Source organism: Pipistrellus hanaki (assembly GCF_964339955.1).
Source record: "Pipistrellus hanaki genome assembly, chromosome: 16".
NCBI classification, from domain to species: domain Eukaryota; kingdom Metazoa; phylum Chordata; class Mammalia; order Chiroptera; family Vespertilionidae; genus Pipistrellus; species Pipistrellus hanaki.
In genome coordinates this window covers 10,537,345-10,555,722 of record NC_140518.1, presented here as the reverse complement: position 1 = coordinate 10,555,722, position 18,378 = coordinate 10,537,345, and the positions used below count along the sequence as shown (strand labels likewise).

The window sequence follows — 18,378 nt, the reverse complement described above, 5'->3', positions numbered from 1 at the left end:
TTGCCATTGGGGGAGGGAAATTGGATAAAGGTTTTCTTAACTCCCAGAAACGGAGGCATCACTAGGAATATGGGACCCTCCCAGGTCCCATGGTCTGGCAGACACCCTCCCACAGAGCCTGCTCCTCACCCCCAGCACTGACATCACATCCCCATCCCCTACAGGGGCCATATAACCAATCTCCCCACTCCCGCCTCCTGCCCAGATATCACCAGATGCCCTAAGCCATGCCCATAAAGACCCCGGACAACAAACAAGCTGTCACCAACATCGCCACCACCTCCCCTTCACAATCCAGCCAGCACCCCATGGCTGCCAGCAGATCCTAAAGACACCCAGAGACTCCCCAAACTCCTACAGATCTCCTTTGGCCCCTAATGTATTCATTTTGTCCTCACCGAGACCATCCTGGCTCAGGATGCTGCCCCTCACAGCCCCTCAGAGACTTGAGATGGCAGAGGCACTGGCCAGTGGGAAACCCTGTTCCTACAGACCACACCCCTCTCCCCTGAGCTCTGGGCCCCACTGCCTGCTCTTAAACAGCCACTTTCATTCTTCTGAGTCTCTGTTTCCTCCTCTTTAAAGGGGGAGTAATAGGAACACCTGCCTCCTTTTTAATCTGAGAAAAGTGCTTAGTACAGTCCTGGCACCTCCCAGGCCATCGCAGTGTGGTAGCTCGCTGTTGACTTTTACATTATCTCCCCCTGGCCCGCCTCCACCTCCAGCTCGCCAGGTCCAAGTCTGATCTCATCCCTCCCATCCCCTCAGCCCTGCCAGCTCCACCTCCAGGTCCAACCCTGCAGTCCTCCTGGACCCCTCCTCCCTCCGTGGCCAGCCAGGCCCCATAGGCTGTCAATCTCTTCACTTCCACATCCTGAGTAGTTGTCAACTTGGTCTTTGATCTTCGTGCCCACTGCCACCATCTCTCCACAGTCTCATGAGCCTGCCATCGGGCTGCCCTCTCCTGACCAGACGCCATGGAGGAGCCAGGGGGTTTTCCTAAAATGCAATTCCGAGCCCCTCCCTCCCCCGTCACTTTCCCCTGCGGCTGAGGATAAATGCAAGCCCTCTGGCCACCCGTCCCCTCCACCTCTGCAGCCTCATCACCTTCTCTCCATCCCCCACCCCCCTCTCACCCCAGCCCCGTTAGCTCTTCCACCCCGGCCTGGCCCGCGGGAGCAGCCACCACATCCCCTCCTCCTGGGAATCCTTCCTCATCACCCCCATCCCCTTCCTCACCCCGCCTCCTGGCGGGGCCCAGCGCCCCGTACCCCCACCCAGTGTGCTCTCCCAGCGTGGAACCAGGCCTCCTAGCACCGGGCCAACCCACCTACTCCCTACCCCCACCGGACTGCGCCTCGAGCCCCACGGCCGGGACCGGGTCGGTCCAGTTCCCCGCGGTCCCCTGGGGCCTCCGCGCAGAGGACCACGCGGCGGAGGTCCGTTAGGCGGACGAATCGGGAGCCTTCGCGGAGCTGGCGGAGGAGGCGCAGGCCCGGGGGGCCGAGGTGGGGCCGCTCCCCCGGGGCCGCTCCCCCGGGGCCGGCTCCCGCGGGCTGCGAAGTAGCGGCAACTCCGAACCCCGCGCCGCCGGGCCGCGCCGCCGGCCGCCTCCGCCCCTCCGCGCGGCCGCCGCCCCTCCCCCTCCGCCGCCGCTCTTTGTCTCCGGCGCCCCCTCCCCGCCGCGCGCCCCGCATCGCCCTTCCGGGGGACCCCGAGCCCCCCGCCGCCGCGCCGCGCCGCGTAACGGCCCGCCGGCGGGGGAGGGGCCGCGTCCGGGGGCCTGGCGGGCGGGAGGTGGCTCTCTGGAGCGCTCGCTCTCTTTCTCTCTTTCTCTCCATCCCTCCTCCTCCCTCCCTCCCTCTTCTCTCTCACACACACTGCACACACTGACACACACACGCGCACACACTCACGCACACACACGCACACGCACACGCACGGAGCATCCTCCCATTAGGTCTCCCGGTCCAGCCCCGCCGGCGCCTCCTCTTGCTGCAAACCCTCCCCAGCTCCCCAAGCGCTCCTGCCCCCCTCCCTCCCTGCGGCTCCGGGACCCTCCTCGCCGACCCGCACCCCGCTCCCGGGATGGAGCGGACCGAGCCCGCCCGGAGCCCCCCGCGGCCGGGGTGACGGCCCCCGCCCGCCGGAGCACCATGGGCCCCAGGGGCTCCCTAGGCGCCGGACGCTGAAGATGACGGATGCTGGAGGTGAGGGGCCGGGGCCCGGGGCGGACGGGGGAGCCGGGCCGGGTGGCCCCTCGGGTTTGCGGTGGGACCCCGAGTGGGGCTGGATGGAGTGAAACGACCGGGGCCTTTCTCCCCCTGTCCCTAAGGGGGCTGGGGGGTTGGGGGGGCTGGGCTGTCAGGGGAGGGGACACGGGGAGAGGATTTGTGTCCCTAATCCTCTCCCTCCAGCCGCTGCCGGGATAAATTAATTTAAAAAACTGGTGTGGGAGGAGGGGGAGAGGACTTAACTCTTTCTTGTCCGACGCTGCCCTCCGGGAGGCTGATGGGCTGGTTGAAAGGAAACTATCCAGGAGGCCCCGATGGGGGAATGGGGTCCTAGGAGTGCGGTGGGTGCCCTGCCCTCCACCTCTACCCCGGCTCCGGTGGCGCCAGGGGGTGGGGTGGGGTGGAGGTGGGGGGCACGCTTGCCGGATGCCCCAAGCCTGGGCCTATGGGAGAGGGGCTTGGCTTTCTCTAGCCGCACAGCTGCCTCCTCCTACCCCAGCTCCTCTGCCGGCCATTCCTTCCTTCCAGCCGGTCCCACTTGCACTTCTCTCTCTCGGTCCCTCTCTGCTCCTCCAGGGCACCGTTCCTCCAGGTGCCCCTCTGGGGCCACCCCTCTCCCTGGGGCCACCCCTCTCCCGGCAGCAGATTCTCCTCTCAGCCCTCCTTGGACCTCCAAACAGGGCTGCTGGGGGCCCTCTCCCTGCCGCTCTCCCCAGCCCCACTCTGTCTCATCTCTTCCTTCCTTCTCTCCGGGGCTCTGTGGGTTCACCCCGCACCCCCAACCGGTCTGTTACTACTACCCCTTCTCTCTCCAGGGCTGTGCCCCTTTCTTCCTCTTTCCCCTTCCCCCGGGTCCCAAGAAGCTTGGAGCTCACCTGTCTCCCAGAAAAGGGTCAAAGGTCATTGGAGCTCCTCTTCGGAGAATTGGAGGGCGCGCCCAGCAGAGTCAGAGCTCAGACTGCGAGCTGAGGGACAGGTTCATTTTCCTCCTGTGGCAGTGACCCGGCTGGGTGTGTGTGTGTGTGTGTGTGTGTGTGTGTGTGTAGGAGTGTGATGGCTCAGTTGTGGAATGAGGGGATTGAGGGGAGAGGCCTGGTGACCCCCTGGATGTCCTGCTTCCAGAGTAAGGCAGGGAGTTGTTGGTGAAGGGAGGGGAGGAAAGCAGTTTGTGCTGAATCAGGATGAATTGGGCGCTGGTGTGAGCTGGGGGCCCAGCCCCTCCCCTGAGGGCACCTGACGGGGACTCCTTCCACAGGAGGGTCTCTGCCCCGGACTGGGACCTGGAATAAAGCTCACCTGGGGCCCTTGCTTTACTCAGTGGTTAGAGCGGTGAGTTGGGGGTTCGATTCCCAGTCAATGGCATGTATCTGGTTGCAGATTCAATCCCTGCCTGAGTTGGTAGGGGTGCTAGAGGGAGAAGCAACCAATTGATGTATCCCTCTCACATCGATATTTCTCTCTCTCTCTTCTCCCCTTCCCCCTCCCTTCCATTCTCTCTAAAAATCAATGGTGAAAAAATATCCTCATTACTTGGGTGAGGATTTAAAAAATTAAAATCAATAAAAAAATTTAAGAAAAGAACACATGGGATCTCCATGTCAGGTAGTCTAAGAGAGGAGTCACCACAGGGAGCCTCCATTCTTAGCAGGTTTTATTTATTTATTTATTTATTTTTTTAAAAAATATATTTTATTGATTTTTTACAGAGAGGAAGGGAGAGAGATAGAGAGCTAGAAACGTTGATGAGAGAGAAACATCGACCAGCTGACTCCTGCACAACCCCCACCGGGGATGTGCCCGCAACCAATGTACATGCCCTTGACTGGAATTGAACCCGGGACCCTTCAGTCCGCAGACCGATACTCTACCACTGAGCCAAACCGGCTTCGGCATTAGCAGGTTTAAAAAAAAAAAAATTATTGATTTTTTTACAGAGAGGAAGAGAGAGGGATAGAGAGCTAGAAACATCGATGAGAGAATCATCAATCAGCTGCCTCCTGTGCGCCCCCCACCGAGGATGTGCCCGCAACCAAGGTACATGCCCCTGACCGGAACTGAACCTGGGACCTTTCAGTCCGCAGGCTGACGCTCTATCCACTGAGCCAAACCGGTTTCGGCCATTCTTAGCAGTTTTTATTTTTATTTAATTTTTCTTCCTTTATTTTCTTTTTAAAGATATTTTCATTGATTTCAGAGAGGAAGGGAGAGGGAGAGAGAGATAGAAACATCAATGATGAGAGGGAATCATTAATCGGCTGCCTCCTGCACAACCCTCACTGGGGATTGAGCCCACAACCTGGGCATGTGCCCTGACTGGGAATCGAACCGGTGACCTCTTGGTTCCCAGGTCGACATTCAACCATTGAGCTACACCCAGCTGGGCTCTTTCTTTTTCTTTTTAAATCCTCACCCAAGGATATGCTTGTTTGTTTGCTATCAATTTCAGAGAGAGAGAAAGAAAGAGAAACACCAATGTGAGAGAGAAACATCATTCAGTTCTCTCCCGTATATACCTGACCGGGGATCGAACCCTCCACCTGAGTATGTATCCTGATGTGGAATCCAACCCATGACCTTTCCTGTATGGGACAGTGCTCCAGCCAACGAAGTCGAAAGGCCAGGGCTCCATTCTTAGCTTCAAAGCATCCTTAGTCTGGTGGGGAACGCTGCCCCGCTCCTCGGGAGCTCCCATTCTACGTGGGAGCGAGAGGACCCACGTAGAGAATCCGTGAAATATGAAAAATTCCTCATTTCCCAGTGCTTGGGTAAGAGTGGATTTAGAAATTATGCAGACAAATGGGAGGAGGGAGGGCTATCTAGGACGACTTCCTAGAGGAGGTGGCAGCTGTGTGCTGGTCAGAGGAAGCTTTGGGATGGAGTGAGGAAACTTGGTTTATTCTTAGGGGCAGCCTCCCTGCCCATCTGGCCCTTCAGGACAGGAAGAGAGGTCAGCTAACTTCTCTTTGCTGCTTGCACCCAGAGTTCTTGGAGGACCCATATACCTGGCCCCTTCTGATACCTCATTTCCTGTTTTCAGCCTCAAGCACCCCTAGAGCTTGCTTCTTCCAGTTCTAGCCAGTATGGACCAGCTCCCTTTCCCCTACTTTTCTCCCCGCAGTGTCCTTTCCTTATGAGCGCCTTCCAAAACTGCAGATCATCACCCAGGATAGGGCCGAGGGGGGGGGGGGAGACTCGGGCCAGGGTTGAGTTCTGCCAGTTATCTCCTGCATCTTGGTTTTCACACCTGTAAGGCAAGGATACTAAGAATCCGAAGCCTGGCTAGATCTCCGTGAGAGGATGTCTCTGTAATAACAGGGCAGCGGGAAAAGGCCCCAGGCAGGTGACTTAGCTTTCTTACACCTAGCGCATGTCTGGTCTCACCCAGAGCCCAGCCCTTCTCATGCAGACCTGAGTGTTAGAAGTAACTGGAGCCCTAGCCAGTTTGGCTCAGTGGATAGCGCGTCGGCTTGTGGACCAAAGGGTCCTGGGTTTGATTCTGTCAAGGCCATGTACTTGGTTGTAGGCTCCTCCCCAGCCCAGACCCTGGTTGGGGCTCTTGAAGGAGGCAACCAATGGATGTGTTTCTCTCACATCAATGTTTCTGTATCCCCCGTCTCTCTCACTCTCCCTAAAAATCGATGGAAAAATATCCTGGGTGAGGATTTAAAAAAAGCAACCAAACAAAAAAGAGCTGGAGATCATGGCCCCAGCATGCAGTGTTCCCCTGCCCCTGAGCTTCCTCGCTCTCCCTTCAGCCAGTATTCCCCTGCCCCTCGGACACCCAGGCCTTGGTGTCGGCCGCTGCAGTCCTACGTCTGCTAGGAAGCCCCACATATCCTGCTTCCCCACCTGGCCTCCTTGCTTCCCACCAAAAACACAAAGTCAACCCCCCACCCATCTGCACTTCCTCCCGGAACACGCTCGATGAACACATAGAGATCTGGCTGTCCACCGTTGTGCTGTGAGCACTCCTCGTACCCCCCTGGCATCTGTGAGTCTGTCTAGAACTGAGTTGTCAAGAACAGTGGCTCTGGTGCCAGCTTCCTGAGTAGCTCGTGTTCAGGAAGGCAGGTGGTGAGTGCACCAGTGATGGGGGTAGGGAGGTAGGACTGGGTGAAGGGTTGGAAGATGGGTGGGTGGATAGTACGAACTGATGGATGGATGGACGGATGGATGGAGGGATGGATAGATGGACGGACGGATGGATGGATGGATGATGGGTGGATGCATGTGTAAAAAGCGAGGTAGGTAGGTGGATGGATGGAAGAACCTGAGTTCTGGTCCTGATATTGCCGTGAACTTATTACGAGATCTTAGGCCAGTCTGTCTGTTGCTTTATTTGTAAAACGAGTGGATTAGATTTAAGAATCTCCAAGATTCCTCCTAGATTTTCTGTTGGCCAATGTATGATGATGAACGTTTTTCGGGAAAGCTAAGGAAGGAAAGGCCCAAGAGAGCGAAGGGGGAAAGTCCTGGGACCCGGGTGGAGGCACACGGCAGATCAGCTGGGACCAGGACCAAGGACTCTGCCTGTGTCTACACCACGGACCTGCTTCTGCCCCAGCCTCCTGCCCCTGCCTCCTGCCCCGCCCACCACTTTCTCCCCATACCCATCCTTCCGCTAACTTCTCTTCCCGGGGCTGGAGGGAGAGCTCCGAGGGAAGGTGAGGGGCCGAGGCCAGGAGCAGGCGGCCATTGGCGGCTCCCTGGCTTCCACCCACCTGGACCTCTTACCCACGGTCCTTCTCTCTCTGCCCTTTGTTCTCCCCAGCTCCCTTGAGCCATGGCTTCTTCAAAGCTCCGAGAGCCCGCTGATGAGGTTTTTGGTAAGTTCTGCTTGGCTCTCTCTCTAGCCAAGGCCACCTGGCCCTTGGTGTGGGGCGGCAGGGAGTAGTCCCGTGGGGACGTTAGTGTGTGTGTGAGTGTGTATGTTGTGGTCGAACAGCCTGATTCTTTGTCACACACCTGGACATGACAGTTACCACAGCAGCCGTGTTAACAAGGATCCTCTTTTATTAAGTGCTGCCTCGTGCCAGGTACTGAGGCCACACCCCCATCTCCCATGCACTGTCTCCTTGAGTCCTCACACTAACGCGAAGGAGTGAACCCATTTTTCAGGATCGAGGGCGCAGTGCTGGAGTGACTTGCCTTAAAGATCACATGGCGGGTTCGTGGCAGAGCTGGGTCTCCAGGCTGCCTGACTCCCTGCTCTCAGTCACGGTGCCGTAGATGCACCTGTACCCCCCAGGACAGGTGACGCACATCACTCCTAATTTGCATAAATAAGGGACCTCGCTCTGCGTGGATGTACCCAGAACTCAAATGCATAGCACGCAGTCCCAGTACACACCGGGGTGCATGCACACACCTGCCTGTGCCATCCTTGATCCCCTGCGACCTTTCTATTGTCTGAATTGGAGACAGACAGCCAGCCAGCAGGGCCCAGCTCCCAGCATCCAGTGGGGTGGGAAGGCTGTCGCCCAGCTGGATGTGGTGCGGGAGTCAGTGAGCAAAGAAGATGGAGCGGTGGAGACAGACAGAGGCGCCTGAAGCCTGTCACGTGCGCAGCTTTCAGAACTCACGTTGGTGTGCATGCCCTTGGGGGCTCCTGGGTGTGGAAGGCCACAGGGCCTCCCATCTTATCCTCCCCTGCTTCTTCTCATCTCTGCCTTCCCCTCCCTTCCCTCCTCCCCCTCCCCTGCTCACCTCCTTCCCCCCTGCCACTGCCACTGCCTCATGCCCCGGCAATGCCAGGCAATGCCAGGAACTTCGGCCTCCCTGCTCCTGGGGAATGCCCCACCGCCACCCAGGCCTGGCCTGACCTCACACCCCTGACCTCTGGCCTGACAGCTTTTTCTCCACTCCCTCTCCCACCCCAACCCTTCCTGTTTTCCTTCTCCCCGACAGCCCTCCTGCTTCCCCAGCGAAAGGCAATTAAATATTCAAGACTTCCCACTGCCCTGGGCCTGAGTAGCTCCCAGGGGGGGAGTGGGGAGGGAAGCGTCTGGAGGAAAGGATGGGAGAAAGGGAGGGGCCGGGAGAGCGAGGGGCTGGAGGAGGGACGGCCCCCCCTTGCTGCCTGGACCCTCCAAGGTAAGAGGACCGTGGTCCTGGGGTCATGGCTCAGGGTCAGGGCCCTCTCCCGGGCCCCCCTCTTCCTCCCCATACCTATGCATGTATGTGAGAGTGTGTAACGCAGACACATGCCCACAATATTTTGTTGTGGGAAACCAAAATAGAGAGAATAGCACTGTGCTCTCCATCATGTAATTCAGGGGGGCTGGTCACCGGCTGGGCCCTAGCACCTCTCCCCCCACCCCCCCTTTCCAGTGGCAAGACCAGGAGACCTGGATGCTATGACCTCTGACCTGGGTTAAACCTCTCCTCTCCCAGCCTCACCTTCCCCGCCTGTGAAAGGAGGGTTTGGACTCCGAAGTCGCTCCCATCCAGCTTGTTAGTTGCAAGCGGAGCCTGGGGAGCCAGGCTGCCTTAGCCCCGCCGGCTCTTCCCCAGCCCTGTGAAGGCTGCCTGGGGACTCCCGAGGCTCTTCTCGCAGGGCTGGGGGAGGCTTCAACCCGCTAGTCATTGAGAAGCACTCAGCCCCAGCCGGTGAGAGCTCAGTCAGTCTCAGCTGTTACTGCTCTGTCTTCAGTCCGCAATGCTCACTGCTTCAGGCAGAGCCTGGAGGTTCCACAGGGGGGAGGGGGCAGGAGGCAGGGGGCAGGGGGCAGGGGGCAGGGAACGGAGGGCTTCCTCCCCCAGCTCAGCCCCAGGCCTGTACACGCCCGAAGGGAAGCTGTACACGCCTGAAGGGAAGCAGGGCTGGCTCGGGGACCAGAGCAGTGGGGTCAGGCCTGGAGTCCAAGGTAGCAGTCCTGGCAGCACCTCTCCCCTGTCCGTCCATCGGCTGCCCCGGGACAGGTGCCTCTCTGGTCCATCCCCCGCGGCCAGGCCAGTGCCCTTGCCTTGCAGGCTGCACTGGCACCTGCTGATCACCGGGCACTCCATGCCCAAGACCACGCTGTCTGCTCTTGTTCCTTCTGCAGCCTTGGCTCTGAATTGTCACCCACACCTCAGCCTGGCTGCCTCATCCACAACAGCGGCCCCAGTCCCTGCCAGGTTCCAGGGGTGTGAGGAGGCCCATCTGTCCGTTCATTAAAATAGTATTCTCTGACCACTACATGCCAGGCAGCACTCTGTGCCTGTGTGAGAGCAATGGACAAACAAAAACATCTCTGCTTGTGGAGCTGACCTTCTAAAGGGCGGGGATACACGGTACAGGAAAAAATGAGTGTGTGAAAACACAGGTTCTGGGGGTCTTAAGAGACTCTGTGGTCAGGGAAGTCCTCCATGAGAGTATGTAAGCCAAGAACGGAAGGTGAGAACCATGCAGACGTGGTGGCTAGAGCCTGCGGGACAGGAAGAGGAAGTGCCGAGGCCCCGAGGTGCGGGTGAGGCTTGCATGCAGAGCCAGGCAGCCAGGATGGCTGGAGCGGAGAGAGGGAGGGAAGCAGAGGCTCGGAGAGGTGGCACAGGCTGCCTCTCAGAGGGCAGACTCGGGGTGGAAGGCTCCTGGGAGACGCAGGCTCTTCCTCCGGGTGAGATGGAAGTCACAGAGGAGTGACACGGGCTGACACGTTTTATCAGGATCACTCCAGCGGCGCCGTTGAAAATAGACTGTAAATGGGAAGAGGAGGAGGGAATACCAGCTGGGAGGCGAGAGGAGATGATGACCTAGACAGGCTGTGAGGAGTTCTCTTTTGTCTCCCCTCCCCTCCCTTCCTCTCCTTTCTCCTGCCCTCTCTTTCTCCCCACTCTTCTGTGAACTCTCTCCTTTTTCTCCCCACATGCATACGTGCATGTGTGTGTGCATGACACAGACACATACGAATACTTTTCTTGTGGGAAATGAAGAGCGGAGAGACTAGCACTGTGCTCTCCATCATGTGCCTGCATTTGTCACTCAACCCCAGCCATCGCCGGCTTGTGGATCAGCCTTGCTCCGCCCCTCTTCCCCTGGATTATTTTGAACCCGGTCCAAAACATCTTGCCATGTCACCATGAATATTTCAGTACGTCTAGATGCGTGCCAGAAGCAGAGCTGAGAGGAACTGTGGATGGATGGGGGTGTAGGGTGGAGGGAGAGAGAGGGCCCAGGGATGGCTCCAGGGGTTTGCTCTGAGAAGCCGGAAGGATCAAGCTGCCGCTTGCTGAGCTGGGCAGACGGGGAGGAGCAGCTTGGGGGTGGGGTGTCCAGTTTGGACATGCGCGTTGAAGATGCCCATTGGACATGCACGTGGAGACATGAATGGCCACCGGGTCTGGGGCTGAGGGGCAGGGCAGCAGCTGGGTGAAGGACGAGGCCTTTCCCTGAGCCAGGGGACTGAGGAGGTGCCAGTTGGAGGCCAGGTGGTGGTTTGTTTCGATGGGTTGAGTTTGAGGTGCCTGGTGCCTGGACATGACCAGTTCCTTGGCAGGTGCCGAGGTGCCCAGGTTTGGGATTCAGGGGAGGGGTCAGGGCTGGAACTATACATGGGTGGCGGTTAAGCCAGGAGAGCTACAGGGATGTCAGCAGACAGCACAGAACAGGCATGGGGATGGGTTGGGGTCCCTGAGCTCACTGCAGGTAGAGTGGGGAGGAACGGTCCTAACCCATCCCAACGTCTCCGAAGAACCTTTTCTGCCCGGAGACTCCGGTGCCAAGGTCGGGGGTTGAGAGACACACTGTGGAGGGAGGGCCTCGTGCTCAGGTGGAGCAGATGGAGCAAGGAGCAGTAGGGTTTATGCATGGCTCACTCACTAGGTCTGCCAGCTCTCCCTCCACTTCCCCAGCCGGGACCTGGCCCTGGGCCACAGACCCCAGCACAGGACCTGGCTTCCGGGGACTGAGTTTTCCTCCCACAGCTGTCACTGGTCTGTGTGTGTGTGTAGGGAGTGGGGGTGGGGAGCAGGGGTCCCTCTGCTCCAGCTCAACCGAGAGCCAATGGTGCTGTCACTGAGTGTGACCCTGAGCATGGCATCGCAAGCCAGTGTCCCTAGCGGGGCCAGCCTCCGGAGCCCGACTAGCCAGGCTCCAACCCCAGACCACTGGGGGCTGGTGGCTTCGCCAGGAGGCTCTCCCTGCCTGAGCCTCAGTGTGCTCAGCTCTAAAATGTGCATAATAACTGTCCCTCGCCTGGTGCGCAGTAGGCACTTCTTCAGTGATAGCCATTGATGCCGTGATCTCTCCATTTTCCTCCCCCAGCCCTTCCCTCCACAAACCTATACCCTCCAATTGCCCGGGAGGTGCCCCCGTGGCCCGCTGCCCTATCTCCCAGCATTGCACATACCGGTCTCGCCGACCTGGTTGGTAGATGCAGATCTTAAGACCCAGCCCTGGCCTGTGCTCCTCTGACCCAGCCAGCCAGGGCGGTCCGGTCCCCCCTGCTGGTGAGGGGTTCCGTCACGCTGCCGTATCCATGTGCTGACTTGTCTGCTTCCCCGGAGACTGCCAGAGGCCGTGTCCCATTCATCTGCACTCCCGGTGCCTGGCCCTCGGAAACATGCATTGACTGTCTGGGGTGTGAGTGCAGGCGGCTGCTTGAGGGGGGCCTCTGGGCATGATGTCCTCACGCATCTGGTCTCTGCCCCCTTCGCCCGGTTTGCAGACCTAGACTTGGCTGTGCCAGAGACCGTCAGACTGGACAGCAGTTTACACAAAGCCCGGGCCCAACTGCTGGCCAAAGGCCGCAGGCACCGGCCTTCCCGCTCCAGGCTCCGGGACAGTGCCAGCTCTGCCGAGGACGGTGAAGGCTCCGATGGGCCCGGAGGCAAGGTTGGGGCCGCCCACCCCATCACACGGACCCCACCCACTCTTCCTGCCCCGAGAGCCCCTCCAAACCCTCTTCCTGGGAAACCACACACCCAGGCTTCTGATTTAACAATGCTCACAAGCTTCCCATTTGGCTCATTTCATTCTTAAGGAAGAGATTATCATCCTCATCTTACAATGAGAGAACTGGGGCTCAGAGGTTCCGTAACAAAGTCACACAGTAATGGAAGGAGGTGGGGTTCAACCCCCGCCTATGTGACTGAATGCCCCCGTTTCCCACCTCTCACTGCCCAGCCATCCCTCTGCCCGCATGGGGAAAACCCCTCTAAGTCCCCCATAGACCCAGGAGTCCGGGCTCCACGCCCCAGGGGCTCCCGTGCAGTTTACGGGGCGAGCCTGGCGCCCAGCCCCTCGGGGAAGCGGGGAGGAGGGATGGCGGTGAGCGGCTGCCCCTCCCGCAGGTGACGGACGGCTGCGGGAGCCCCCTGCACCGGCTGCGCTCGCCTCTGCACTCGGGCCCAGGCTCTCCGGCCGTGGGCTCCTTCTGCCTGGAGCCTCCGGGGTTGCGGCGCAGCCTGGATGAGGATGAGCCGCCACCCTCGCCGCGCACCCGCTACCGACCCCTGCACAACGCCGCTTCGCACGAGGGCCTGGCCGCCGCCTCCTGCTCGCCGCCGCGCTCCGCGCCCTCCTCCGACAGCTCGCCCAGCTTCGTGCGCCGCCACCTGCGCGCCGAGCCGCACAGCGAAGGTGAGCGGGGCCCGCGCAGCTCCCCCTGCTGGTGCGCGCGGGGACCGCAGCGGCACCCAAGCGCCGGGAAGGATCAAGTGCAGGCAGAGTGGGGGTGGTGGTGGTGGTTAGCACCTGGTGTCACTAATCTGAGCGCCTACGACCGGACGCTGGGCACACAAGCCACAAGCGAGCAAACAGATGCAGTTTCTCGTCCTCTGGCGGCTTGTAGTTTTCGGGAGGAACAATGAAACAGTTCTTCACAGCCTACCGGTTGGTGGCCACTGCCCCAAAGGTTTCCTTAAATCAGGACCTCACGGACCTCCAGTGGTCCGCTGGTAGGGGGCAAACAATCTAATCATCCTTTAATGATTAATTGTATATTTAATTGAGTTGAATGTATAGTTAAATATATAATTATTTTATTTTTTCATATATATTTTATTGATTTTTTTACAGAGAGGAAGGGAGAAGGAGAGGGATTGAGAGTTAGAAACATCAATGAGAGAGAAACATCAATCAGCTGCCTCCTGCACACCCCCTACTGGGGATGCGCCCTCAACCAAGGTACATGCACTTGACTGGAATCGAAGCTGGGACTTTTCAGTCCGCAGGCCAATGCTCTATTCATTGAGCCAAAAACGGTTAGGGCTTAAATGCATAATTAATCAAATTAAATGTCTAGTTAAAGCTGTAATAAGTGCTATGTGAGAAATGTACACGGAGGTGAGAGAGGCAGCACAGCCAGGGGTGAACCTGAGAGGGGGCGGTGAAGGATTTAGAAAGACAGACAAGAGAATAAAGCTGGGTCTAGGTGGGACGCTGCATCTCTGATGGAGAGACAGTGCCAGCACCTGCAAGCCCAGGTTCCATAAGGCAAAGTAAGGACGTGGTCAAGATGTTTACAATGTTGTCCCGGGTTTCGAATCTACTCAGTTACATGCACCTGATCAAGCTTTGTTTACTTGCTGCACCTCCCACAGCCCATATCACTAAACCACGTGATACCATTTAACCACATGGGGCTACAGGTTCGGATCATAAGGTCAAGCTTACAGCCACAGCCTTTGGCTATAATTCTGCTGGGACTTGCACGTGGCTTTGCCACCAGAGGATCGTGCCCTCTCATTGGTCCCAGGCTTGACCCTGTCCAAACGCTGTAGCCGTGCTCCACAAGAAAACATATAAAAGGTAAGAGGACCTAGTTGGGAGCATCCTGGAAGGCTTCTCTGAGATGACATGTGGTGCAAGATTGGAAGGCTGGTCAGAAGTTGGCCAAGGTAAAATGAACACGAAATAGTAGTGCTCCCTACCTTTGCAGGGTGGTTTATGGTTTGCATAAGGTTTTCATTAACATCCCATTAGGTCCCATGAAATATCCCTGTATTTAAGATGAAGGGAGCTCAGAGGGTTAAAGTGACTGTCCCAGGTCACACAGCCAGTGAAGGGCACCAGAGCCAGATTGCATGATTCTAAGTCGGGAGAATTTCCAACCGCCTCACACTGGCAGCTGGAGGAGGCTGGTGGGCAACCACACAGGCTGCTTCCTTCCCTCTTCCCCGAAAGATGATAGTCGGGATGCCAGCCCGCCGGAGCCCGCCAGTCCCACCATCGGCCTGGATAAGAAGACTCGCCGGAAGTTCCTGGACCTGGGGTGAGTGGAGGAGGGACCAGAGCCAAAGGCGCGGAGCTGCTGGGGCGCAGGGTGGCACAGTGGGCAGCACTGGCCCACTCCCCTCGCCCCTCCCCGTAGGGTCACCTTACGCCGAGCATCTATGAGCAAGAGCCGGAAGGATAAGGGCAGCAACCGCCTGTCCATGGGCAGCAGGTCAGTGGTACTCACCGCATCTCAGCCTGAGCTTCTACCCATCATTCCCTGCGGCCCCGGCCCTCTCCTCGGTGCCCACACCCATGCGGGACGCTCTCTCCACAGGGAGTCGGTGGAGGGGTCCAGCAGGTCAGGGGGCTCCCCGTTCCTGCCCTTTTCCTGGTTCACAGACAGCGGCAAGGGCTCAGCGTCCTCCGGCAGCACCACCTCCCCTGCCTGCTCCCCTAAACATGAGAGCTTCAGCCCTAAGAAGTCAGCTTCTCAGGTAAGTCCGTGGCCTTCTTGCCCCCACACTGGCCCCAGGGCTCAGAGACATGAGTGCATGCTCCACTGTGGCTCAGCCTGGGACCCAGGCATTCCTAGAGTCCACTTGTCCTCCACAAAGCCATTCGGTGATTCATTCATTCATCCATCTCAGTCTGTGCATTCACTTGTTCACTTATTCGTATTCTGATTCAGTTGTTGATTGTTCGTTGCTTCATCGTTTCAGCACATCACTAAATACTGTGATTCCCCTAGCTCAGTGGCTGGCAAACGCATTAGTCAACAGAGCCAAGTATCAACAGCACGACGATTGAAATTTCTTTGGAGAGCCAAATTTTTTAAACTTCTTCTAATGCCACTCCTTCAGCATAGACTCCCCCAGGTGGTGGAATTAAGTGGAAGAGCCAGCCACACTTAAAGGGCCAAAGAGCCGCATGTGGCTCTCGAGCCGCAGTTTGCTGACCACGGCCCTAGTGTGCACCCAGCCTGAGGTCTCCTCTGTTCCTGCTTAACTTCCTGCCTGGCTCAGTCTAGCCCCACGTGCCCCCACAGGCCTCAGGTCCTGGTGCCTCTCACAAGTCACCCAGTCATAGGGTGCCTGCCCAGCTCCTGGCTCAGGCATAGGGTGCCTGGTGCCTCGTCCAGGACATCTCTGTCCAGTGGGGGGTGGGTGGGTTGGGGGAGTCCTTTGAGCTGGGGCGAGTTTACTGATCAGCACCATGCACTCCCTCCTGTCCAGGAATCCACCCTGAGCGATGACTCCACACCCCCCAGCAGCAGCCCCAAGATCCCGAGCGGTCCCCGGCAGGAGGCCAAGTGCTCCTACCCCTACCACACGCTGTCCCAGTCTTCGGATGAGGTGAGCAGGCCCCGGCCTCGGGCTCGGCCCCGTGTGCAGGCCACAGGCCGGGTCTTCCCCCCTCACTCTCCTTGGTCTCCGCCCCAGTTCCTGGACGAGCCTCTTCCCACTATCCACCACTGGACCAGTCAGCAGGTGGGCCAGTGGCTGCACAGCCTCAACCTGGAGCAGTACGCCGCCGAGTTTGCCGCGCGGCAGGTGGACGGGCCGCAGCTGCTGCAGCTGGATGGAAGCAAACTGAAGGTGGGTCAGAGCCTGAGGCAGCCAAGGACTGGGTTCCCCTACCCTGGCCTTGTCCCTCCCGCTGCCCTAACCCCTGCCGTCCAGGCAAGGTCCTTGGCCTGGTCTTTGTGCTCTAGCCTGGGTCCTCAGTCTGACTTGAAACTCAAACCCAGTTCTTCAGTTTGACCTTCAGGTTCCAGACCTTGACCTTGAGGGCTTCATCTCATTTACCTCTTGACTCTGACGGGTCTCCTGGTATCGTGGGAAGCAGGCCTCTCCCCGATCACCTTGTCTGGTTCTCAGTGGTGGAAGCGGGTGGTGATGGAGGGTGAGCAGGAGGGGCCTGATGTCTGTGCTGAGTTTGGGCCTGTTTCCACCCTCTGCCAAGTTGCTTGGGGAAGGAGTGGGGAGGAGAGTCCCCCGGGCAGTCTCTGGAGTGGGAAGGGGCCTCACCAACTGACCAGCTCTGTGACCTTGGGCAAGCTGCACCCCATTTCTGGACATCAGGGTCATGGCCAGGCTGCAATGCTGAGTGGAGGAGTGGGAGCCAGGAATTATGGGAAGTGGAGGATGGTGGAGGCTGGGGTGTTGGTAAAGGGCCTGGTGCTCTCACCCTCTCCTCTCCCAACCACTCCCATCCCAAATCCGTGCCCTGAGGGTGTTCTGATCCACTGGCAAGTCTGGGAGGCAGAGGCGACACTTCAGAGGGGACAGGTGGAGGTCCGGAGAGGGCACAGCCCAACACAAAGAACCTGGGGATGGGTCTGGCGCCTTCCCTCACTCTCAGCTCCTCCTGCAGAGCCTGGGGCTCAGCAGCTCGCATGACCGGGCGCTGGTGAAGCGGAAGGTGAAGGAGCTGGCGGCGGCCGCGGAGAAGGAGCGCAAGGCCCAGGAGAAGGCCGCCCGGCAGCGCGAGAAGCTCCGGCGCCGGGAGCAGGAGGCCAAGAAGAGCTAGAGGAGAGCGCGCAGGCGCGGCACCCGGCACGGGCAGCACAGGCGGCCGCCGCCCGCCCAGCGGGCACGGGCTCCCTGGGAACTGGAGCTTGGGCTGGCCTGGCCCCACGGTCTCAGGGGTACATGCCCTCTCTCATCTGTCACTCTGGACCGAGATCCCCCAGAAAGGGAGGCCCCAGGGAGAGGGCCGGGCACTAAACCGACTTCCAGAACTGGCTTGGCACGGAGTTCCTGGGGGAAGCTGCAGATTGTGGGGGGAGAGAGGGCAGAGAGGCCAGAGCTGAAGGCAGCCTGGAGCCCAGCGGCGCCTGGGTCAGTCTGATCCTCTGTCCTCAGGCCGCCGTGGTGCTGGGGCGGCCCTGGGGCCAGGGTCCCGGGCTCGGACAGGTGGCTGAGCTGCTGGGAGGAGCGGGTGGGGGAGTCGTTCCTCTTGGGCTCTCCAGGGCGGCGGAGTGGGGGGAGCTCTGTTCCCAGGGGGGCCGGCGGCACTGCAGCAAGCCGCACTCAGGTAGACTCCCAGTCTCCTCCTCCACAGGAGAGCAGAGGCAGCAGCACGGCCATCGGGCCATCCGTGGTCTGTGCAGGACCTCAGGCAAAGGGAGGACGAGCCCTCCCGCTTCCCTTCCCCTCCCCTGCGATCCCCACGATGAGATGACACCTCACAGGCCTGCCCCTCCCCGGGCCCAGCCAGGCCTGTGTCTGTCTGCTCTCCAAGGCAGCCCCCCCCCCCCCGCCCCGTCTGCCCTCACAAGCACCTGGGCCCTCCCTGCCCAGAACAGACTCAGAGCTGGTGGAGACACAGGGCGCCCCTGCCAATGCCCGTGAGGGACCCAGGCCGGGCAGAGAGAACTCTAGGTTCCCCGGAAACTGCTCGATTGGCAGGGTCTGTCAGCTCCCCCTCATCCGAGCTCTGCCTACAGGAGGGGGGCCCACCCCGTGGGGATGGAGTGCACCCCAGCAGCTCAGGGGTGGCACCTGTCCTTGGAGGAGAGCATTCGGGGCTAGCAAACCATCCCAGCTTCCGGAGCACTGGCCAGTTCCCAGTGGGGTTAGGGGGACCCCCTCCATCTGCCTGGAGCGGGGACAGGACCCAGTGCATGCCCTTCCCCCTCGTTCCTGCCCAGGGCTTGCAGCTTGAGGGCCACTGGTCCCTGGGACCCAGCCCTTTGCTGCCTGCGCTGGAGGAGAGGCTTCTGAGGGAAACAGATACGAGGGCACTGGCACCACCTGGGCGCGGTGGAGGCTGGTGGGGAGGTTGGAGGGCACCCAGGTCCTGGAAACCGTGGGAGCTCTGTGGGTGCCCACCTGCATGTGAAGGGGGGAGGCAGTACTCAGTTTATCTCAATAAACACTTATGATGTGCCAGTGATCTCCGCCTTCCCGGTCGGGGGCCGGCCTGGGTCAGGGGGCTGTGCCGGGCCTGCTGTGCCCTGTGGCTCACACAGAGTCACGCCCGCAGCTGTCCGGCCACCCCGAG

At 59.5% G+C, this 18,378-nt stretch overlaps 1 protein-coding gene across 7 annotated transcripts; it reads left to right on the top strand.

Moving 5' to 3' along the window:
* The first annotated feature begins 1,338 nt into the window (after nt 1-1,338).
* Nucleotides 1,339-18,270, top strand: SAMD14 (sterile alpha motif domain containing 14). Of its 7 annotated transcripts, XM_084863536.1 has the most exons (10): nt 1,347-2,210; nt 7,006-7,060; nt 11,882-12,048; nt 12,507-12,795; nt 14,341-14,428; nt 14,528-14,602; nt 14,708-14,867; nt 15,606-15,725; nt 15,813-15,968; nt 16,747-18,270. In XM_084863536.1, exons 2-10 carry the CDS (start codon nt 7,018-7,020, stop codon nt 16,900-16,902), a joined length of 1,254 nt encoding a protein of 417 aa, XP_084719662.1. In that variant the 5' UTR covers nt 1,347-2,210; nt 7,006-7,017; the 3' UTR covers nt 16,903-18,270. The 7 variants fall into 7 exon arrangements, with proteins under 7 accessions (XP_084719660.1, XP_084719656.1, XP_084719658.1 ...); XM_084863535.1 differs by having other exon boundaries at nt 1,345-2,210; nt 15,606-15,968; XM_084863533.1 differs by having other exon boundaries at nt 1,346-2,210; nt 14,528-14,867.
* Nucleotides 18,271-18,378: the final 108 nt, after the last annotated feature.

Coding starts and splice junctions, on each gene's coding strand:
- SAMD14 (XM_084863530.1), top strand. CDS start 7,018: ATGGCTTCTTCAAAGCTCCGAGAGCCCGCTGATGAGGTTTTTG. Junction 7,061..11,881: donor GCCCGCTGATGAGGTTTTTG/GTAAGTTCTGCT, acceptor CCCGGTTTGCAG/ACCTAGACTTGGCTGTGCCA. Junction 12,049..12,506: donor CCGATGGGCCCGGAGGCAAG/GTTGGGGCCGCC, acceptor CCCCTCCCGCAG/GTGACGGACGGCTGCGGGAG.